Raw genomic sequence first — 24,899 nt, forward strand, 5'->3', positions numbered from 1 at the left:
CTGCAACGAAGACCCAATACAGGCAAAAATAAATAAATAAATAAATAAATTTTTAAAAAAAAGAGACTATGTATATATTTTTTTCTCTTTTCTTCTCCAAATTTCTCCCAAAAGCGTAAGATTGTTTAAAGCAATAAATAACATGATATTGTTATAATTACCATATATAGTTATATCATACATAGATATAATATATGTGAAAATAACAGTACAAAACAGAAGGAGAAACTGCAGTTTGCTAAGCTGGTTATGAAGCTATTATTGTAAGCCTGGCAAGTGAAGCAATATAGCAGACTGTTTAAGGATACCAAATCGCAGTCTGGCACCAAATTCCAGATTTGGTCCTTAGTAGCTCTGAGGCTTTGGGGAAATAATTTAGTATCCCCGTGCCTCAGTTTCCTCATTTGTAGAATAGAGATAAGAAAAGTAACTACGTTAGAGGGTATTTTTGTGAGGAATTAAACAAGGTAACATACATAAACCCTTAGAACTGTGTCTCCAAATATTTTGTGTTAAATAGTATTATTCATGAGATGATATCTAAACAAATGACATATGCATATCTTATTTCTGTACACTGTCATCTCCTGAACTTCAAACACTGCTATGAAATAGAAACTATTACACGTGCCGCAACTAAGGAGCCCACGTGCGGCAACTAAAGGAGCCAGTGAGCTGCAACTAAGGAGCCCTGGAACCACAACTAAGGAGCATGCCTGCCGCAACTAAGGAGCCTGCCTGCCGCAACTAAGACCCGGTGCAACCAAATTAATTAATTAATTAATTTTAAAAAAGGAAACTATTATTATTTCCCATTGAGAGGGAAAATGGGTCCCCAATTCAGGTCTTTCTGACTGAAAATACTCTGTTCATTCTCAACATGTCTACATCTTCACTCAGGCCAAGGTGGAAGTCACAAGTGACAAGCCTGGCTTGGGTTCCAGCCCTCTGAGGATGAGTCTTGCCTCAGCTTTTGTTGTAATGTCTGCAACAACTGATTATAAATGTTGCTGTGATTCTTGCACGGCTTTGCATGTGTTTTGAAGCCAGTTCCCCAGGCTTGTTTGAAACTCATATTTATTTCATTGCATTTTTTAAAAAATAAGAAAGAAATAAATGTTTGGACAACAAACTAGGGCTTATATATTATTCAGTAGAATAGGGAAGGATTCCCTACCTCATCTGGTAGGGAAGGATTAATTTTTTAAAAAGCCTCTTTTCAGGATCATGGGAAGCTTCTACTCTACTGATGTAACCAATCCACAGTCTAGCCAGTAAGAACAAGACAGTCTGTTTCTTCACATCCTCTCAATTTTTTAAAAAAGCCTCTTTTCAGGATCACGGGAAGCTTCTACTCTTCTGACGTAACCAATTCACAGTCTAGCCAGTAAAAACAAGACAGTCTGTTTCTTCACATCCTCTCAAATTCTGGGTTATATCATTTAACATTTGCAAAGCCCATGGGCTAAGCAGTTTCTTATTGTGAGTATAAAAGAGGTCGACTAGCTTGTTATATGTTTATTTATGATTTGCTTTTCATCTTCTGAGAACTGCTTTTTTAAATATATTATCCATGTTTTTAATAGATGATTCGTGTACTTATTGGTCTTGAAGTACTATTTTCAGATTAAGACTAACATCTCTTAAAAAAAAAAAGAGTGTATATGTATATGTATAACTGATTCACTTTGCTGTATACCTGAAACTAACATTGTAAATCAACTATACTCCAATAAAAATTTAAAACAAAATAAAATAAAATTACCCTGTAAAAAGAAGAATAAAACAAAACAAAACAAAACAGGAGGAGAGGCAATGAGGCTATACTAGAACAAAGTTACTATATTTTACCAGAATTAAGTCAGTATTAGCCTGAAGTAGCTTGTGGTAAGTTTAAAGGTGCATATTGCAACCTAGAGCAATCACTAATAAAGTAACTATTTTTAAAATAGCTTTAAAAAAATCAGAGATGGGATGCAGCAAAAGCAGTTCTAAGAGGGAAGTTTATAGCAATACAAGCCTACATCAAGAAACAGGAAACATTTCGAATAAACAACCTAACCTTGCACCTAAAGCAATTAGAGAAAGAAGAGCGAAAAACCCCCAAAGCTAGCAGAAGGAAAGAAATCATAAAGATCAGATCAGAAATAAATGAAAAAGAAATGAAGGAAACAATAGCAAAAATCAGTGAAACTAAAAGCTGGTTCTTCGAGAAGATAAACAAAATTGATAAACCATTAGCCAGACTCATCAAGAGAAAAAGGGAGAAGACTCAAATCAATAGAATTAGAAATGAAAAAGGAGAAGTAACCACTGACACTGCAGAAATACAAACGATCATGAGAGATTACTACAAACAACTCTATGCCAATAAAATGGACAACTTGGAAGAAATGGACAGATTCTTAGAAATGCACAACCTACCGAGACTGAACCAGGAAGAAATAGAAAATATGAACAGACCAATCACAAGCACTGAAATTGAAACTGTGATTAAAAATCTTCCAACAAACAAAAGCCCAGGACCAGATGGCTTCACTGGCGAATTCTATCAAACATTTAGAGAAGAGCTAACACCTATCCTTCTCAAACTCTTCCAAAATATTGCAGAGGGAGGAACACTCCCCAACTCATTCTACGAGGCCACCATCACCCTGATACCAAAACCAGACAAAGATGTCACAAAGAAAGAAAACTACAGGCCAATATCACTGATGAACATAGATGCAAAAATCCTCAACAAAATACTAGCAAACAGAATCCAACAGCACATTAAAAGGATTATACACCATGATCAAGTGGGGTTTATTCCAGGAATGCAAGGATTCTTCAATATACGCAAATCAATCAACGTGATACATCATATTAACAAATTGAAGGAGAAAAACCATATGATCATCTCAATAGATGCAGAGAAAGCTTTCGACAAAATTCAACACCCATTTATGATAAAAGCCCTGCAGAAAGTAGGCATAGAGGGAACTTTCCTCAACATAATAAAGGCCATATATGACAAACCCACAGCCAACATAGTCCTCAATGGTGAAAAACTGAAACCATTTCCACTAAGATCAGAAACAAGACAAGGTTGCCCACTCTCACCACTATTATTCAACATAGTTTTGGAAGTGTTAGCCACAGCAATCAGAGAAGAAAAAGAAATATAAGGAATCCAAATCAGAAAAGAAGAAGTAAAGCTGTCACTGTTTGCAGATGACATGATACTATATATAGAGAATCCTAAAACTGCCACCAGAAAACTACTAGAGCTAATCAATGAATTTGGTAAAGTAGCAGGATACAAAATTAATGCACAGAAATCTCTTGCATTCCTATATACTAATGATGAAAAATCTGAAAGTGAAATTAAGAAAACACTCCCGTTTACCATTGCAACCAAAAGAATAAAATATCTAGGAATAAACCTACCTAAGGAGACAAAAGACCTGTATGCAGAAAATTATAGGACACTGATGAAAGAAATTAAAGATGATACAAATAGATGGAGAGATATACCATGTTCTTGGATTGGAAGAATCAACATTGTGAAAATGACTCTACTACCCAAAGCAATCTACAGATTCAATGCAATCCCTATCAAACTACCACAGGCATTTTTCACAGAACTAGAACAAAAAATTTCACAATTTGTATGGAGACACAAAAGACCCCGAATAGCCAAAGCAATCTTGAGAACGAAAAATGGAGCTGGAGGAATCAGGCTCCCTGACTTCAGACTATATTACAAAGCTACAGTAATCAAGACAGTTTGGTACTGGCACAAAAACAGAAATATAGATCAATGGAACAGGATAGAAAGCCCAGAGGTAAACCCACGCACATATGGTCACCTTATCTTTGATAAAGGAGGCAAGCATATACAGTGGAGAAAAGACAGCCTCTTCAATAAGTGGTGCTGGGAAAATTGGACAGGTACATGTAAAAGTATGAAATTAGAACACTCCCTGACACCATGCACAAAAATAAACTTAAAATGGATTAAAGACCTAAGTGTAAAGCCAGACACTATCAAACTCTTAGAGGAAAACATAGGCAGAACACTCTATGACATAAATCGCAGCAAGATCCTTTTTGACCCAGCTCCTAGAGAAATGGAAATAAAAACACAAATAAACAAATGGGACCTAATGAAACTTAAAAGCTTTTGCACAGCAAAGGAAACCATAAGCAAGACCAAAAGACAACCTTCAGAATGGGAGAAAATATTTGCAAATGAAGCAACTGACAAAGGATTAATCTCCAAGATTTACAAGCAGCTCATGCAGCTCAATAACAAAAAAACAAACAACCCAATCCAAAAATGGGCAGAAGACCTAAATAGACATTTCTCCAAAGAAGATATACAGATGGCCAACAGACACATGAAAGAATGCTCAACATCCTTAATCATTAGAGAAATGCAAATCAAAACTAAAATGAGGTATCATCTCACACCGGTCAGAATGGCCATCATCAAAAAATCTAGAAACAATAAATGCTGGAGAGGGTGTGGAGAAAAGGGAACACTCTTGCACTGTTGGTGGGAATGTAAATTGATACAGCCACTATGGAGAACAGTATGGAGGTTCCTTAAAAAACTAAAAATAGAACTACCATACGACCCAGCAATCCCACTACTAGGCATATACCCTGAGAAAACCATAATTCAAAAAGAGTCATGTACCAAAATGTTCATTGCAGCTCTATTTACAATAGCCAGGACATGGAAGCAACCTAAGTGTCCATCATCAGATGAATGGATAAAGAAGATGTGGCACATATATAAATGGAATATTACTCAGCCATAAAAAGAAATGAAATGGAGATATTTGTAATGAGGTGGATGTAGTTAGAGTCTGTCATACAGAGTGAAGTAAGTCAGAAAGAGAAAAACAAATACAGTATGCTAACACATATATATGGAATCTAAGGGAAAAAAAAAAAGGTCATGAAGAACCTAGTGGCAAGATGGGAATAAAGACACAGACCTACTAAAGAATGGACTTGAGGATATGGGGAGGGGGAGGAGTGAGATGTGACAGGGTGAGAGAGTGTCATGGACATATATACACTACCAAATGTAAAATAGATAGCTAGTGGGAAGCAGCCGCATAGCACAGGGAGATCAGCTCGGTGCTTTGTGACCACCTAGAGGGGTGGGATAGGGAGGGTGGGAGGGAGGGAGATGCAAGAGGGAAGAGATATGGGAACATATGTATATGTATAACTGATTCACTTGGTTATAAAGCAGAAACTAACACACCACTGTAAAGCAATTATACTTCAATAAAGATGTTAAAAAAAAAAAAAAAAATCAGAGGAGGGACTTCCCTGGTGGTACAGTGGTTAAGAATCTGCCTGCCAATGCAAGGGACACGGGTTCAATCCCTGGTCCGGGAAGAACCCACATGCTGCAAAGCAACTAAGCCCGTGCACCACAACTACTGAGCCTGTGCTCTAGAGCCTGTGAGCCACAACTATTGAGCTCGTGGGCCACAACTACCGAGCCTGTGTGCTGCAACTACTGAAACCCGCGCACCTACAGCCCATGCTCTGCAACAAGAGAAGCCTCTGCAATGAGAAGCCTGCGCACCACAACGAAGAGTAGCCCCTGCTCGCCGCAACTAGAGAAAACCCGCGTGCAGCAACGAAGACCCAACGCAGCCAAAAAAAAAAAAAAAAAAATCAGAGGAAGTAAAACACACTAAAAAATATGTTTAACACAAAAGAAGGAAATAAAGGAGTAACAAAGGAATAAAAATGAGACATATAGAAAACAACAGATGGCAGGCATAAACCCAATCATACTGATAAATACTTTAAATGTGAAGGACTAAATAATCAAAAGGTAGAGTTGTTAGACTAGATAAAAAGCAAGATCTAACTATATGGTGCCTACAAGAGACACCCCTTAGACTCCAAGACACAAAAAGATTGAAAGTAAAAGGATGAAAAATATATTCCCTGCAAACAGTAACTGTAAGAGAGCAGGAACAGCTATATTACTAGCAGAAAAACTAAAACTTTAAAGATAAAAACTGTTACTAGAGATAAAAAAGAACACTTTGTAATGATAAGAAAATCAATACATCAGCAGAATATAACAATTATTAATCTATATACACTTAATAACAGAGTCCTAAAATATGTGAATTAAAAACTGACAGAATAGAAAGGAACAATACACAATTCAACAATTACAGCTGAAGATTTCTATACTTTCCTCTTAGTAAATGACAGAACAACTAAACAGAAAATTAGTAAGGATATAGATGACTTGAACATCACGATCACCCAACCTAACTGACATAGATAGAACACTCCACCCAACAACAAATCAATACACATTCTTTTAAAGCACACATGGCATATTCTCTAGAACGAATCATATACTAGACAAACACATCAAAAGAATGGAAAACTACAGACCAATATCCCTCATGAATACAGGTGTAGAAATCTATGACAAAGTATTAGCAAACAGAAACCAGTAACATAAAAAAAGATATATGCTATGACCAAGTGGGATTCATACCAGGAATGCAGAATTGGTTTAACATATGAAAATTAATTAATATAATGCTCTATATAAATAAAGGACAAAAACACATGATCATAACAAGAGATCAGAGTTTCTCAACTTCAGCAGTATTGACACTTTAAATAAAGCCAAGCACATCTTTGTTGTGTAGAGCTGTCCTGTGTAGTGCAGAATGTTTACAGCATCCTGGACCTAAATCCACTAGATGCCAATAGAACCCTAGCCCCAAGCTGTGACCACTAAAAATGTCTCCAGACATTGCCAAATATCCCCTAGGCAGCAAAATCATCCTTGTTTGAGAACCACTGAAATAGATGCATAAAAAACATCTGACAAAATCCCAATACCCATTCATGTAAAAACTCAGCAAGGTGCAAGGTAAGGAGAGAGAGGAACTTCTTCAGACTGATAAAGGGTATCTAGGAAAAACCGACAGGTAACATCATACTTAATGGTAAAAGACTAAATGCTCCTCCTCAAGAGTGAGAACAAGGCAAAGATGCCTGCCCTCACACTTCTTTGCAACAATGTACTGGAAGTTCAAGCCCATGCAAAAGGCAAGAAAAAAGAAATTACAGTCATCTAGAATGGAAGAGAGGAGGAAAACGAACTTTATTTACAGAGGACATTGCATTATATATTTAAAATCTAAGTTATCTACTAAAAACTACTTGAACTAATAAGTGAGTTTAACAACAACAAAAATCAAATGTCCCATTCACAACAGCATCAAAAAGAATAAATTACTGGGACTTCCCTGGTGGCACAGTGGTTAAGAATCCGACTTCCAATTCAGGGGACGTGGGTTCAAGCCCTAGTCAGGGAACTAGATCCCATATGCATGCCTCAACTAAGAGTTCGTGTGCCACAACTAAGGAGCCGGTGAGCTGCAACTAAGGAGCCTACCTGCTGCAACTAAGACCTGGTGCAACCAAAAAAAAAAAAAAAAAAAAGAAAGAAATTACTTAGGAATAAACTCAACAAAGGAACTGCAAGGTCTGTGCGCTTAAATCTATAAAACATTACGGAGAGAAAGTAAGATCTAAATAAATGTAGAGATATGCTACATTCATGAATTGAAAGACTCACTATTGTTAAGATAACAATTCTCCACAAATTGATCTATTGATTAATGCAATCTCTATCAGATTCCAAGCAGATATTTTTGTATGAATTGACAAGCTGATTCTAAATTTCTAAGGAAACATAAAGAAACCAAGATAGCCAATAAAGCTTTGGGGGAAAAAAGGTTGGAGGATTTACCCTACACCTTACTTACTATACTATACTTTAAGAAAAGATAAACTGGGTTTTATCAAAATTTAAAACTTTCACTTTTAAAAAGACACCATTGGGAATTCCCTGGCGGTCCAGTAGTTAGGACTCTGCGCTTTCACTGTCGAGGGACCGGGTTTGATCCCTCGTTGGGGAACTAAGGTCCCACAAGCCGCATGGTACGGGGGTGGGTGGGGGAGCGGTGGGAAGACACCATTAAGAAAATGAAAAAACAAATCACAGACTGTGAAAATATATAAATATATTTGCAAATCATGTACCTGATAATGGACTTATATTCAGAATAAAAAATTCTTACAACTATAAATGGAGTATAACCTTTAAAAATTGTGAATCACTATGCTGTACACCTGAAATTTATATAATATTATAAATCAACTATACCTCAATTAAAAAAAATTTGTGGGGGGGAAGAAGACCTACAACCCAATTTGTAAAAATGAATAAAGAATTTAAATAGACGTTTCACCCAAAAAGATACACAAACGGCTAATAATCACATGAAGAAACAGTCAACATTATTAGTCATTAAGGAAGTACAAATCAAAACCACAATGAAATATCAGTACACACCTAGTAAAATAGCTATAATAAAAAAGACACCATACCAAGTGTTGGCAAGGATATGAAGCGTCCAAAACCAACATTTATTGCTGGTGGGATTATAAAATAGTCAGCCACTTTGGAAAACAGTCCGGCATGGCAATTTCTTTGAAAATTAACCAATTGTGCTCCAAGGTGTTTCCCCAAGAGAAACAAAAACATATGTCCACACAAAGACTTGTAAGCAAATGTTCATGATTTATAATTATTCATAATAGTCAAGACTGGAAATAATCCAAATGAATAATCAACTGGTAAATGGATAAACAAAATGTGATATAACCTGTGATATTGTAGTATAATAAGAAATAAATATTTTGGTCTTCATCCCCAGCTCCTGGCTAAGTACTCCTAAAACCTTTGTAACTCCCTAAGCAATAAAGGTGCTAGGAGCATCTTTTGTTCTAATATTTGGTATTTGACTCCAGTTCCTAAGAGATCATAAATGCCTTGAAATTTCCTGGGTGATAGGAGCGTCTTTAGTTCTAATGAAGCAACTTGGTGGGTTCCTGGACAGCTTCAGGATGGGGGCATGGTCACCAGAAAGATCAAGCCATGATTAAGGCTTGGAACTTTCAGCCCCACCCCCATCCGTTGGGTAAGGGAAAAGAGAAGAGTTAGAGATGAGTTAATACTACTCAATCACATTTATGTGATAAAACCTTGAAAAAAATCTCTGAAGTATGGGGTTCAGAGAGCTTCCAGGTTAGTGAACCCATCCATGTGCTAGAAGGGTAGTACACCTCAACTTCGTGGAGACAGAAGCTCCTGCACTGGGGACCCTTCCAGACGTCACCCTATATACCTCTTCATCTGGCTGTTCATCTGTATTCTTTATCACATTCTCTTTTATGTATATAAACCAGTAAAAGTAAGTGTTTCCCTGAGTTCTGTGAGCATTATAGCAAATTACTGAACCTGAGGAGGGGGTCGTGGAAACCACCCGTTTGTAGCCAAGTTGGACAGAGGGGTGGATAACTTGGGAATCCACTACTCGTGATTGGTGTCTGAAGTGGGAGCAGTCTTGAGGGACTGAGCCCTTAACCTGTGGGATCTAACACTAACTCCAAGTAGACAGTGTCAGAATTGAATTGGATTGTAGGGACACCCAGCTGGTATCAGAGAATTGGTCAATGTGGGAAAAACATCCACACTTCTGGTCACACAAACATCATGAGTAGCAGAGTGTAAAAAGAAACAGGGTTTTTCCTTTTTATACCTTAATGCTACTCAGCAGTAAAAAGGGGCAAGCTACTGATACATTAAAAAACATTAAGGAACCTCAAAAACATTGCACTGAGTGAAAGAAACCAGACACAAAACCGTACTGTATTAATCTGTTTATATGAAATCTCTAGAAAAGGCAAAACTAAAGACACAGAAAGTAGATCAGTGTTTGCCTGGGGTTGAAAGCAGGAATTGATTGTAAACAGGTAAGAGTAAACTTTTGGGGGTGAGGAAGGTGTTTTAAAATAGGCTTGTGGTGATGGTTGCACAACTGCATAAATTTACTAAAAACAGGATATTCCCTGGCAGTCCAGTGGTTAGGACTCGGTGCTTTCACTGCCGAGGGCCTGGGTTCAGTCCCTGGTCGGGGAACTAAGATCCTGTAAGCCCCGCGGCGAGGCCAAAAAAATTTTTTTTTACTAAAAATAATAACATTGTCCATTTATAATCGATGAATTTTATAGTATTTAAATTATAACTCAATAAAACTATTTTGAAAGGGTTTGGATGTTACAGCACTGTCAAATCACTATAAAAGAGTTTCTAGGGACTTCCCTAGCGGTCCAGTGGTTGGGACTTCACCTTCCAATACAGGGGGTGCTGGTTCAATCCCTGGTCGGGGAGCTAAGATCCCATATGCCTCGCGGCCAAAAAAACAAAACATAAAACAGAAGCAATATTGTGATAAATTCAATAAAGACTTTAAAAATGGTCCACATCAAAAAAAAAAAAACTTTCTAAACACTCTCCATTTTAAAATATTTCTCTAGTTCACAGATCATACTTTGAGAAGCACTGATCTAACTGACTTCTGCTAGGTGTTGGCTAAAAGGCTTGGAGCAATCAATAGCTGCAGCTGAAATTGACCTTAATTTAAGCCATACAAGTTTAACTCCACTAAATATTTCATTAAATAAGAAATTTACCAGTACTACTGATATAGGAAAATATGGAAACATGGTCTACTGTGGAATAAAAACATAACTCATTACAAAATGACACTTAGTAAATGAGTTGTGACTAGAGAACAGAAACTACCATAGTATCTATCTTTTTAATGTATTTTAACTAAGCTGATAAAGTCAGTATAATTATTTGGACTAATAAAACCCAAAACAATGAAATTTTAAATATATAAATGAATTAAATGAGATAGAATTTTATAAGTATTTTTTATTTTGGGGGGTTCAAATATCAGTTATATGTATGTATATATTTGTTTCAGAGAAAGTCCTAACAACATATAAGCTTTCTTTTGTTTCAACTAAGTGTAAATCTAGGCTATGTTCAATCGAAATTTGTTAGCACTTAATGCCTATGATGTGATCTAAAATTTATATTCATTTTACAGCAACTGGATAGCAGTTATAGAAAGCAATGATACTTTTTTATAGCTCTGGAACAACACAGGCATGAAATAAACAAAGACTCTATAGTTTTTAAAAGGTCAAAGCAATCTGAAGTTAACTTTTTTAGGAAAAATTAAATGCTAAACTTTTTAGATGAAATTTTAAAAACTTTTCAGTTGATAAATCTCACTCCACAGAAGAGTTCAGCTTCTTTAGTAATCTAACCATTCCTTAGATCTCAGATTTTCTTTATACAGGTTTTCTATACAACGAAACTACAGCTTTCAAAACCACAAGCAGCTCTGGTATATTGTTTTCTCATAATGAGATTTTTGATTTGGCCAGTCAAAATTAAGTTTAAAAGCATTTCCTTCAACCTAAATGTCCATCAACAGATGAATGGATAAAAAAGATGTGATATACACACACACACACACACACACACACACACAATGGAATACTACTCAGCCATAAAAAAAAAGAATGAAATAATGTCATTTGCAGCAACATGGATGGACCTAGAGATTATCATACTAAGTAAAGTAAGTCAGAGAAAGACAAATAGCGTATGATATCACTTATATGTAGAATCTAAAAAAATGATACAATGAACTTATTTACAAAACAAAAAAGACTCACATACATAGAAAACTAACTTATGGTTACCAAAGGGGATAGTGGTGGGGAGAGATAAATTAGGAGTTTGGGATTAACAGATACACACTACTATACCTATAAAACAGGTAAACAACAGGACCTAATTATAGCACAGGGAACTATACTCAACATCTTATAATAACCTAATGGAAAAGAATAGTGGGTGTGCGTTTGCGTGTGTGTGTGTGTCTGTATATACCTGAATCACTTTGCTGTACACTTGACACTAACACAACATTGTAAATAAACTATACTCAATTAAAAAAATTTTTTTTTAAACATTTCCTTCATATTTAACACGTGAGACCTGGGTCTACAGCTTTGTTTTGTAAAAAACATTGACTTTAAATTGAAAATTAAATTGAGTGAGGGGAAAGAAATCCAGGATAGCTATGGTCATTCTTTTAACAAACATATTCCAGTTATGTGTGACAGTTCTAGTGCTATTTGTCCCTTTACATTTTCGCAGCTATTCTTGGAAAGCTGAAAAAGTGACTTCATAGTCTTTGTTGTCCCTTCCTCCTTATAACTACTCTTGATATTTCTCGACTCTTTGCAACTTATATTTTACTTTATACAAAAAGCTAGAGTCATAATCCCGGAAGGAAAGCTAAAGAAGGAATTGATGACTAGAAGCATTTACTCTTGCTTCATTTCCTGCCTCCAAAGAAACATCAACTCACAGGATATAGAATATCCTGTAGTAAGTTATCTCCTACCCCTTATAACATATGTTCACTCTCCAAAAAGTGCACTTTCAAGATGCATTTGGCTTTCCTAAAAGTATATTAATAAGTTTATAAGAGTAGAAAAGCAACTGTTATATGAATTAATTCCCAAACTAGTAACACAAAAAGCTATAATCTAATATCCACAAATCCTTAGGTAGTTAAAGGCACAACAGATAAAGCTGTGAATGTTCCATACTCTTCTAAAATTAATTGCAGTCATGACAGAAAGATAAGTTATAACTATCAGTAGTACTGCACTAGGTGAGGAAAAGCATAACATCACTCAAAACACTCAAAACTATGTACATATAGAAATGGTGATCATTACTCCACAACTATGCTTTTAACAATTTATGCCCACATAGAATCTTACCCTTCTGGCTTTGTTTCCTGGACATTTCAGGGTTTTTTAATCTCAAAATATGCAGAAGAAAAGTATCCTTTTGCCTTTTCTTGGTTCTGACTGTAGTGATCTCTGATTTAAAAACAGGCAACAGAAGGCTGTAGTTGGAGGTGATAAATATAAAAATCCTGGTTATTGGAAATTCTGTTTACTAGCTGTTGATCTCCTTTTCTTCTCTCATATCAACTTCTTGTCAGGAAATATCATTGCAGACATTCATGTCTCTTTTTCCAGGGAGATTCTGGGGGGAAAACACACACACACACATATTCACTATTACAGTAACAGTTGTACAAAATTTCTAAGAGACATCCACAGCCTTTATTTTATACTTTTTCTAAATGAAACTAGTTATTAAAAGAAAGTACTCTAGAAAGAATATAGTTGTAAAAAGCAATATTTTAATTAACACAACATTTTAAATCAACTATACTTCAATTTAAAAAAAAAGTTTCTCAAAAAATAAGAAATCACTGTAAACCTTAAAAAAAAAAAGCATTTTGCTCTTTAAGAAACTTTAATCTTAGAATCAAACCATCTTCTTAGTTCAGAAAGCATGTTTTCTTATTCTTCTTAGCTTGTATCTAACTCAAAATCTTATCCCCAACCTAAGTGTCTATAAAAAGGAACGTAATAGGTGGATGGACCTAGAGTCTGTCATACAGAGTGAAGTAAGTCAGAAAGAGAAAAACAAATACTGTATGCTAATGCACATATATGGAGTCTCAAAAAACGGTACTGATGAACCTAGTGGCAGGGCAGGAAAAAAGACGCAGATGTAGAGAATGGACTTGAGGACATGGAGGGGGGAAGGGGAAGCTGGGACAAAGTGCGAGAGTAGCACTGACATAAATACACTACCAGATGTAAAATGGATGGCTACTGGGAAGCTGCTGCATCGCACAGGGAGATCAGCTCGATGCTTTGTGACGACCTAGAGGGGTGGGATAGGGATGGTGGGAGGGAGACGCAAGAGGGAGGGGACATGGGGATATATGTATACTTATAGCTGATTCACTTTGTTGTACAGCAGAAACTAACACAACATTGTAAAGCAATCATACTCCAATAAAGATATAAAAAAAAAATCTTATCCCCATCTCTGCTTCACAGACTAAAATAATTACTTCTTATCATTCCCTAAGATCTCTCTTACCACCTGCTCTTCCTGTCCAAATCAAGGGTCTTTTCTCTTCTTCTAGAATTTCCTTTATCTAACCGCTCCTCAGGTTTCCCAGCTCACGTATAGTTGCAAGACACTTGGGGTGGGGAGGGGGTGAGTGGGGAGGGGAGAGGATAAGGGGAATTTAATTTAATAAGGAAAACTGAAACATCAAAATTTGGATTAGTCAACACTACAGAAAGCTTTTATAAGTTGCAAAGATACAAATGCTTTTTATCCCATATTACTGAACATTTAAAAAATACATGTCCAGGGACTTCCCTGGTGGCGCAGTGGTTAAGAATCCGTCTGCCAATGCAGGGGACATGGGTTCGAGCCCTCGTCTACGAAGATCCCACATGCCATAGAGCAACTAAGTCCACGCGCCACAACTACGGAGCCTGTGCTCTAGAGCCCATGAACCACAACTATTGAGCCTGTGTGCCACAACTACTGAAGCCCGCGTGCCTGGAGCCCATGCTCCGCAGCAAGAGAAGCCACTGCAGTGAGAAGCCCACGCACCACAACCAAGAGTAGCCCCCGCTTGCTGCAACTAGAGAAAGCCTGTGTGCAGCAACGAAGACCCAATGCATCCAAATAATTAATTAATAAATAAATAAATAAATAAATAAATAAATAAATAAATAAATAAAAATACATGTCCAAGATTTCTGGGTAAAGAAAGCAGGAGGGGGCTTTCCTGGTGGCGCAGTGGTTGAGAATCTGCTTGCCAATGCAGGGTACACGGGTTCGAGCCCTGGTCTGGGAAGATCCCACATGCCGCGGAGCAACTAGGCCCGTGAGCCACAACTACTGATCCTGCGCGTCTGGAGCCTGTGCTCCGTAACGAGAGAGGCCGCGATAGTGAGAGGCCCACGCACAGCGATGAAGAGTGGCCCCCGCTTGCCGCAACTAGAGAAAGCCCTCGCACAGAAACAAAGACCCAACACAGCCAAAAATAAATAAATAATTTAAAAAAAAAAAAAAAAAAAAGAAAGCAGGAGGAGGATCATAGAACTCTTATACCTGGACACCTGATAGGATAAATATTTTACAAAATGCAACCCAAGAAAGAAATGAGAGTGACCTTATATGAAATACCAATGTGGAAGGAGGAGAATGAAAGGGATAGTCATGGGTAAGTTTAAAAAAAAAATCCATCAAGAGTAAGAGCCTCTTAGGGAATTCCCTGGTGGTCCAGTGGTTAGGACTCTGCGCTTTCACTGCCATGGGCCCAGGTTCAATCACTGATCAGGGAATTGAGATCCCGCAAGCCGCACAGTGTGGAAAAAACCCCACAAAACTCTATAAACCACTATGGGACCTCAGGAAAAGGAGGCTGAACCTCTGGGGCTTGCCATCTTCCAGGGCACTAAGCCACATTGGGAGAATCTGCCAAAGCTTATGTTAATACATGGAATTTACCACTGGATAAAGGAGGCCTGATAGAAAACATTTTATGAGATTTTAGAAAAAAGAACAGAATTCAAATCATCAAAAATGATTAAACTCTTCAATGGCAAGCTCTTCTCTACCTTCATGCCCTTAGCTTGAAAAAAGGATGAAAGCAACAATCAACCACTAACCATAGTTGATAAGCAAGATTGGGTGGGGATAGGTCTCAAATTAGGTGGGAAACATATCAAGGATATTTCAACGATCTCTGTCAAACAAAAGGTATAAACAGAACTGTTCCACATAAAACATAAAGAAGATCAATAAAAATGACACAGCAACTATCAAATCTCCAATAACAAAAGAGAAAGACAATGAGAGAGAAGAAATTACTACGCAGCAGATGAAGAACCCAACCTGGAAAACAATCTAATCCCGCAAAACCAAAAGAGATTCTCCCTTGAATACTTATTTGAATACTTCAAATAAGAATTTAGATACAGGGCTTCCCTGGTGGCGCAGTGGTTAAGAATCTGCCTGGCAATGCTGGGGACATGGGTTTGAGCCCTGGTCCAGGAAGATCCCACATGCCACGGAGCAACTAAGCCCGTGCGCCACAACTACTGAGCCCTCATGCCACAACTGCTGAAGCCTGCGCGCCTACAGCCCGTGCTCCACAAAAAGAGAAGCCACTGCAATGAGAAGCCCATGCACCGCAACGAAGAGTAGCCCCCACTCGCCGCAACTAGAGAAAGCCCGCGCGCGGCAATGAAGACTCAATGCGGCCAAAAAAATAAATAAATAAAACAAATAAATTAAAAAAAAAAGAATTTAGATACAATAAAATAAGAGCTAGGAAATAAGTGAAAGAATGAATAAGAATAGGGGCTTCCCTGGTGGCGCAGTGGTTAAGAATCCACCTGCCAATGCAGGGGACACAGGTTCGAGCCCTAGTCCCCACATGCCACGGAGCAACTAAACCCACGTACCACAACTACTGAGCCTGTGCTCTACAGCCCGCGAGTCACAACTACTGAGCCCGCGTGCCACAACTACTGAAGCACGCGTGCCTAGAGCCCGTGCTCCGCAACAAGAGAAGCCACCACAGTGAGAAGCCCACACACCGCAATGAAGAGTAGCCCCCGCTCGCCGCAACTAGAGAAAGCCCTCGCGCAGCAACAAAGACCCAATGCAGCCAAAAATAAATAAATAAATAAATAAATTTATTTTAAAAAAAAAGAATGAATAAGATTAAATAGAATGAAAAGAAAGATGTCTGCAAAGCTGAAGAAAACCTGAAAAACAAAACACCACAATTAAAGATTCAATAAGATGTCAGAAACAGCAAGAAAAAGAACAGATACAGAGAAAACAGAATGAATGGAGTGGAGAAAGGCTTTCAGAATTAAAAAAAAAAACAAAAACAGATATTAAAGCAATTAGAAGATAATATTAGAACATAAAAATGATCCAGTCTAAGGATAATTAGAATAAATATAACAGACTCAAAAAACATAGGACTCAATAAAGGGAACAGAAAAAACATTCACAGATAATATATAGGAAAATTCCCTTAAAACAAGGGACCAGTATCATTCACTCCCCACTGCCAATCCATCAGAAGAAATCCTATCTGTTCTACCTTTTGCATACACCAGAACTGGACCGCTTCTTACCTTCTCCACTTGCTACCACCCTTGTCTAAGCCACAATCATTTCTGACCTGCATTGCTATAATCAAGACTGTAATAGTCTCCTAACTGGCATCCTGAGCCTTCTATTCTGCCACTCTCTGGCTTCTATTTCACATGGCTGCTTTTAAAATTATAAGACATTATGTCCCAACTCCACTGTTCAAAGCCCTCCAGCAGCTCCCCATTTCATTCAAGGTAAAAGCCAGAGCCCTTAGAGTGGCCTAAAAGGTCTTATCTGCTCTAACACCCTGTCCCCATCCTTGCTTTATCTCTCTGACCTCACGTCCTACTACTCTTCCTCTCAGGTACTCCACACCAGCCACACTGGCCTCCTTACTGTCCCTTTTATAACTTAAGATATGTTCTCACCTTAAGGCCCTTAAGGTGTTGCCTCTGCCAGGAATGTTCTTCCCCTAGATATCTACATGGAATACTTCCTCACCTCCTTGAGGTCTTTTCTCAAATGTTCCCTTCTCTGTGGTTATTCATGAGAAACTACTGAACTTAGGGTAAGAACAGAGAGAGTCTGTGGCATTATTGCCTAAAGCTACTCCCATCCCCAGAGGTCAGTGGGAAAGGTAGTTCTACCAAGGTGGCGAAAGCCATGAAAACCAGCAGCTTCACTGACAGAGAGGGCTGACTTGATTTAAAGCAAAGCACAGAAAAACCCCATGCCTATCCGCATTGTCAGTAAGAGTTTGCATTCTTGGTGGCAAATGACAAAGCAAGACCAAGGGCTCAGCTAGCCTGAGGTTGCTGTCATAGCGCAAGCAATGGACCAGCAGACTAGACAGAAATTAAAAAAGGGAATCTGGAAACGAAACTTAAGGGACCTTGATAAATGCTCTACACATCCGCACTGGAGAGATTGGAAAAGGGTCCACCAGGAGCCTGCATACACAGGCAGAGAAGACACAAAAGGGCCCAGTGGAAAGTAAAAGTTAGGGCAGACTTTTAAACTGTCTGAACTCTGAAGGAGCTTCCCCAACACACACAAAGATCAGCAGAGAGAGGAAGCCTTAACTGGCTCAAGGTGTTTAGCACAATCTTTGACCGATCATTAACTGACCACTAAGCAACGCAGATACAGGTGTCACTCCAGGAAGCCAAACTTAAAAATTAAAACAGAAATTAAAAAAACAAAAACAAAACTGAGCAAATATCAGCAGTCACACACCAAGGAGAAAAATTCTACAGATTGAGTCCAGGCAGGTTACTTAAAAAACAACAATAATAACAAAGCAACAACAACCCTCAAAAGGGAAAAAATTCAGAATCCAAAATTGCTACAACATATTATGTAAAATGTCCACAGTTTCAACAAAAAACTTATGAGATGTAAAGATGCAAGAAAGTGTGACCCAAACTGAGAAGGGAAAAAAGACCCCATGTGATTGCAAACATCCCTGTGTAGGCTCAATGCCAGACTTCGCAAACACAGACTTCAAAGTGCTTTAAAAGACTAAAGAAAATTACATGAACAATGCCTTAAACAAATAGAAAATCTCAACAAAAAGACAGAAATCATAAAAAAGAGCCAAATGGAACTCTAGAGTTGAATACTAGAGCAGAATAAAAAATAAACCTGAAGAAAGAGCAATAGAAATTATGTAATCTGAAGAGAGAGAAAAGAATAAAAAAAAGCAAACAGAGCCTTAAAGTCCTGTGGAACAAGTGTACCAACATACACGAATTAGGAGTTCCAGAAGAAGTGGAGAGAAAGGATAGAAAGTGACCAAAAACAATACAAACTGATTTTTAAAATTAATCTACACATTAAGAAGCTCAATGAACCACAACTACAAAAACACAGAAATCCATACCTAGACATATAGTAAAATTGATGAAAGCCCCAAACAGAAAATCTTGGGAGTAGTAAGAAAAAAACAACCCATCATTTACAGGGAAGCAAAGATATAACTAGTGGCTAACTTCTCATCAGAAACAAGGGAGGCTAGAAGGCAGCAAGATGACATATTCAAAATGCTGAAAGGAAATACTGTCAAGCAAGAATTCTGTATCCAGATAGCTAAACTGTCTTTCAAAAATGAAGGTGAAATAAAGACAACCCCAATAACTTAGAGAATCCACTGACACCAGCTGGTAACTTGAATCTACACAAAGAAATGAAGAGCACTGGAAAAAGTAAATACATGGGTAAATATAAAAGAATGCGTCTTGGGCTTCCCTGGTGGCGCAGTGGTTGAGAATCTGCCTGCCAATGCAGGGGACACGGGTTCGAGCCCTGGTCTGGGAAGATCCCACATGCCGCGGAGCAACTGGGCCCGTGGGCCACAATTGCTGAGCTTGCGCGTCTGGAGCCTGTGCTCCGCAACGAGAGAGGCCGCGATAGTGAGAGGCCCGCGCACCGCGATGAAGAGTGGCCCTCACTTGCCGCAACTAGAGAAAGCCCTCGCACAGAAACGAAGACCCAACACAGCCATAAATAAATAAATAAATAAATTTTTTAAAAAAAGAATGCGTTTTAAAAATTTTATTCTCTCAGAGTGAAGTCAGAAAGAGAAAAACAAATATCGTATATTAACGCATATATGTGGAATCTGAAAAAAATTAGTATAGATGATCTTAATTACAAAGCAGAAACAGAGACCCAGACGTAGAGAACAAACGTATGGATACCAATGGGCAAGTGGGGGCGGGGGTTGGATGAATTGGGAAATTGAGACTGACTATTGATAGTATGTATAAAATAGATAAGTAATGAGAACCTACTGTATAGCACAGGGAACTCTACTCAATGCTCTGTGGTGACCTAAATGAGAAGGAAATCCAACAAAGAGGGCATATATATATATATATATATATATATATATATATATATATACACACGTATAGCTGATTCACTTCGCTGTACAGTATAAACTAACACAATATTGTAAAGCAACTATACTCCAATTAAAAAAAGAATAAAAAAATTATTCTCTTAAATTATTTAAAAGACAAGATTGTATAAAGCAGTAATAACAACACTGTATTGTTGGGTTTGTAACAAATATAGATAATATATATGACAATAACTGCACAAAGGAGGGGGAAAGACAAGCTATCTTATAGAATTAAACTAGTACTAATCTAAAGTAGACTGTGGGGACTTAACCTGGTGGCGCAGTGGTTAAGAATCCGCCTAACAATGCAGGGGACACGGGTTCGATCCCTGGTCCGGGAAGATCCCACATGCCTCAGAGCAACTAAGCCCGCGAGCCACAACTACTGAAGCCCGTGCGCCTAGAGCCCGTGCTCCACAACAAGAGAAGCCACCACAATGAGAAGCCTGGGCGCCGCAACAAAGAGTAGCCCCCGCTCGCCGCAACTAGAGAAAGCCCACATGCAGCAAATGAAGATCCAACGCGGCCAAAAAAAAACACAAAAAACACCAGTATGGTATTGGCATAAAGACTGACATTTAGATAAATGGAATAGAATACAGAGCCCAGAAATAAACTGTCACATGTATGGTCAAATAATTTTTAACAAAGGCACCAAGACCACTCAATGTGGAAAGAATAGTCTCTCCAACAAATGATGTTTGGAAAACTGGATATCTACATGCAAAAGAATGAAGCTGGACCCATCACTTACACCATATACAAAAGCCAACTCAAAATGGATTAAAGACCTAAACATAAGATCTAAAACTCCTAGAAAAAAACACAGAGGAAAAGCTTCATGACGTTGAATTTGGCAATGATTTCTTGAATATGACACCAAAAGCACAGTTAAAAAAGCAAAAATAGACAAACAGGACCATGTGAACATTAAAAACTTCTGTACATCAAAGGAAAGAATCAACAGAGTGAAAAAGCAATCTATGGAATGGGAGAAAATATTTGTAAATCATATATCTGATAAGAGGCTAATATCCAGAAGATATAAAGAACCCCTACAACTTAACAACAGAAAAATAAATGACCAACTTAAAAATGGGCAAAGAACTTGAACAGACATTCTCCAAAGGAGATATGCAAATGACCAAAAAACACATGAAAAGATGCTTAACATCACTCATCATTAGAGAAACACAAATCAAAACCACAATGAGATATCATCTCATACCCATCCGGATGGCTGCTACCAAAACCAACAACAACACAAACACACACACACACACACACACACACACACAAAACCCAGAAAATAAGTGTTGCTGAGGATGTGAAGAAATTGGAACTCTTGTGCACTATTGGTGGGAATATAAAATGGTGTAGCCACTATAGAAAATAATATGAAGCTTCCTCAAAATTTAAAAATAGAACTACCATAAGATGCAGCAATCCCACCTCTGGGTATATATCCAAAAGAAATGAAAGCAGGATGTCGAAGAAATATTTGCACATCCACGTTCACCATAGCACTATTTATCAATATAATAGACAAGAGGTGGAAACAACCCAAATGTCCATTGATGGATGACTGGATAAACAAAATGTGGCATATACATACAATGGAATATTATTTGGCCTTTAAAAAGAAGGAAATCTTGATACATGCCACGATGTAAATGAACCCTGAGGACATTATGCTAAATGAAGTTGCAGTCATAAAAAAGAAAAATATTGTAAGATTCCACTTACATGAGGTATCTAAAGTAGTGAAATTCACAGAAACAGAAAGTAGAATGGTGGATGCCAGAGGCTGTAGGGAGAGGGAAGTGGGATATTGTGATTTCATAGGTACAGGCATACCTTGGAGATACTCCAGGTTCAGTTCCAGACCACCGCAATAAAGTGAACATTGCAATAAAGCAAGTCACAGAAATATTTTTGGTTTCCCAGTGCATATAAAAGTTATGTTTACACTATACTGTAGTCTATTAAGTGTGCAATAGCATTATGTCTAAAAAAAGTAGATACCTTAATTTAAAAAGACTTTATTGCTAAAAGAATGTTAACCATCATCTGATAATGCGAGATTGCCACAAACCTTCAATTTGTAAAAAAAAAAAAAAAAAAAAAGCAATTATCTGCGAAGTGTAATAAAGTCGAACACAATAAAACAGAGTATGCCTATAATTTCAGTACTGTTGTGTCTCAGGGAATAGGGAGGCCTGAGGAGAGGGAGAGAGACAGGGGAATGGCCAGTTGGTGGAGCAATCAGAACACACACAACATTTATCCATTAAATTTGCCTCCCATATGGGCGTGGTTTGTGGCGCTCCAAAACAATTACAGTCGTAACATCAAAAATCACTGATCACAGATCACCATAACAAATACAGTAGGGTGAGCGCCCTCGCCAGACTGGTTAAAGGCGCAGCCGGTCGTGCGCGCCGCTGGAGGGGCGCCATGAGACCTGAGATGGCGGCCGGAGCCCGGGAGGCGCGGCGACGCGTCTGTCACTGCCCTGGGGACGGTCCCCAGGGACCACCGCCACCTCGAGGGCCCAAAAGCCAAACATCATGGAGACCAACACCATGGATACTGAGCCCACCAGAACTGGAAGCGAGACTTAAAATGCATGAACTGGGGGACTGTGTCCGACTCATCTTTCCATCTTGGGATCTGTCACAGTGCTTGGGACATCATGACAACAGTAAGAGGAAGGGGAGCTTATCAAATACTGTTAAGCTTGAGCCTGGAGGAGACCAACAAACCTTTGGATCGAAGGGGGGCCTTTGGGTTTCAGCATCCTGTAAGACTTTATTTACCTCTTTCTAAGAGTCAAGAGTATCTGCAGGGCTTCCCTGGTGGCGCAGTGGTTGAGAATCCGCCTGCCAATGCAGGGGACACGGGTTCGAGCCCTGGTCTGGTAAGATCCCACATGCCGCGGAGCAACTAGGCCAGTGAGCCACAATTGCTGAGCCTGCGCATCTGGAGCCTGTGCTCCGCAACAAGAGAGGCCGCGATAGTGAGAGGCCCGCGCACCGCGATGAAGAGTGGCCCCCGCTCGCTGCAACTAGAGAAAGCCCTCGCACAGAAACGAAGACTCAACACAGCCATAAATAAATAAACAAATAAAGAAAAAATTAAAAAAAAAAAAAAAAGCCAGAGCAAAAGGGAGTGTTATTGTAACTTAAAAAAAAAAAAAAAAAAGAGTATCTGCAGAGTTCCAGGGAGAAGGTGCTGGCCAGTTTCCCTGCGCAAGCCACCATTCACCTCTACAGTGATGGGTCAGATTCAGATGAGGAGCAGGAAGAAGAAACCCAGCCCTCTGACCTTCAGTGCCAGGAGGCAGAAGACAGCCTAGGAGGAAAGGGCAGAGACCGGCTGACAAACCCAGGACGGCAACCCGGAGGGCGCGGTGGCCTTGGTGGTAAGGGTCTGCTCCCCAACCCTGACTCTCCGGAGGATGCTGGGTGCCCTTCATCCCAATAAGTCTGTCTCTCCTACACCAGACCCACCTCACATGTGCCCTGCGGGACAGCCCTTGGGGACAGCCTTGCCAGGACACTTTGCCTTTCAACTGGGTATACAAGGACTTGACTTCCTCTGACCAGCACCCCACTCTGGCAAAGACTCAGCTTTTACTCATCCTTCTATTAGTGATTCTTTGTGCCTCATTTATACCTTTGAGAAAGGATTCTAGGACCAAGAGGCTTGTGTCCACATGGGTTGTTATCAGGTGGGGCCAACTTTCAAAGCACGTTCAGCAATGTCACTGTGCCGATCAAACGACAAATTAGTCCATATCGATTAATAACTCACCCACGCCTCTCAATTAACCTGAGACCCTTTATTTGGCTATTTCTACTTTTGTAAAAATGATTCAGATATTGTCCAAGATTGATGTGGTTGCTTAGTGGCATTCTGAAAAAAAAAATTTATTTATGAAAAACACACAAACACACTGAATAATTTCCATAAAAGTAACAAAAATAAAAAGACAAGGATTTGGGTGGGGGGACCATTCTGGATAAAAACATATATGATTCTTGTCTAAGGGCTGTGTGTATGAATAGAGAGACAAGCTTTAACTCTTAGTTGGGGACTGCTTTGGGCTTATTACTTGAATAGAATAACACTGTTTTCAATCAAGGTACCTAATGTAATATTATTTTCAGCTTTTTATATTTTGATGACCAAATGAGTGTATTCGTCAAGGTTTTTTACTTAACTATTTTACATTTGGTTGTATTCCCAGTTTCTACTTGAAATAAATATTTTGAGAGACAAAAAAAACCAAATACAGTAAAAATGAAAATGTTTGAAATATTGGGAGAATTCTCACAATGTGACACAGAGACACAAAGTGAGCAAAGCTGCTGGAAAAATGGCACTGAGAGATTTGCTTAATGCAGGGTTGCCATGAACCTTCAATTTGTAAAAAATGCAATATCTGCAAAGTGCAATAAAGCAAAGTGCAATAAAACGAAGGGATGCCTGCAGAAAGTTTCCATTTTACAAGACAAAAAATTTCTAGAGATCTGTTCAACAACTATGTAAATATACTTAACACTACTGACCTGTACATTTAAAAATGGCTAAGATGGTAAATTTTATATTACGTATTTTAATTTTTTTCTTAATTTTCAGGAATATACTGATTTGGAAAAAAAAAGAAAAAGAGATGAAAAATGTTAAACGTGGATGGATTAGCATAAATCCATCACTACTCATGGGAATCCAAGCCAAAGCACATGCTCCACTGAGGTTGAATATATAGCCTTAGTACAGATGAAGTATAGCAAGTGGATAAGTGAGGGCTTAAAAGCCAGACTGCCTGGGTTCCCATCCCAGCTCCACCGTCTCCTAGCTAAATGACTACAAGCAAGCTGCTTACCTTCTCTGTGTCTCCATTTCTTTATCTGTAAGATGCAAATAATGCTAGCATCTTCCTCACAGGACTGTTATATGGTTTAAATGAGTTGATACAGATGTAGCACT

At 38.5% G+C, this 24,899-nt stretch overlaps 1 protein-coding gene and 1 pseudogene across 5 annotated transcripts in view; one reads left to right on the forward strand and one right to left on the reverse strand.

Moving 5' to 3' along the window:
- Positions 1-24,899, reverse strand: part of SPATS2 (spermatogenesis associated serine rich 2) — a 141,078-nt gene that overhangs the window by 63,229 nt on the left and 52,950 nt on the right. For 3 of the 4 annotated variants that reach the window (XM_082421382.1, XM_082421383.1, XM_082421384.1), the window contains one exon: positions 12,778-13,048. The exons of the other annotated variant lie outside the window; for it this stretch is intronic. In XM_082421382.1, the coding sequence (XP_082277508.1) occupies positions 12,778-12,802 (25 nt within the window). In that variant the 5' untranslated portion in view covers positions 12,803-13,048. The remainder of the gene's footprint in view (positions 1-12,777; positions 13,049-24,899) is intronic. 4 annotated transcript variants of the gene reach the window in all.
- Positions 14,966-23,712, forward strand: LOC309641476 (protein ripply3-like; annotated as a pseudogene). Its single transcript has 2 exons — positions 14,966-22,752; positions 23,121-23,712. The product of its transcript is annotated as a protein ripply3-like (transcript).

Source organism: Balaenoptera physalus (genome assembly GCF_965194825.1).
Source record: "Balaenoptera physalus genome assembly, chromosome: 13".
Classification (NCBI taxonomy): domain Eukaryota; kingdom Metazoa; phylum Chordata; class Mammalia; order Artiodactyla; family Balaenopteridae; genus Balaenoptera; species Balaenoptera physalus.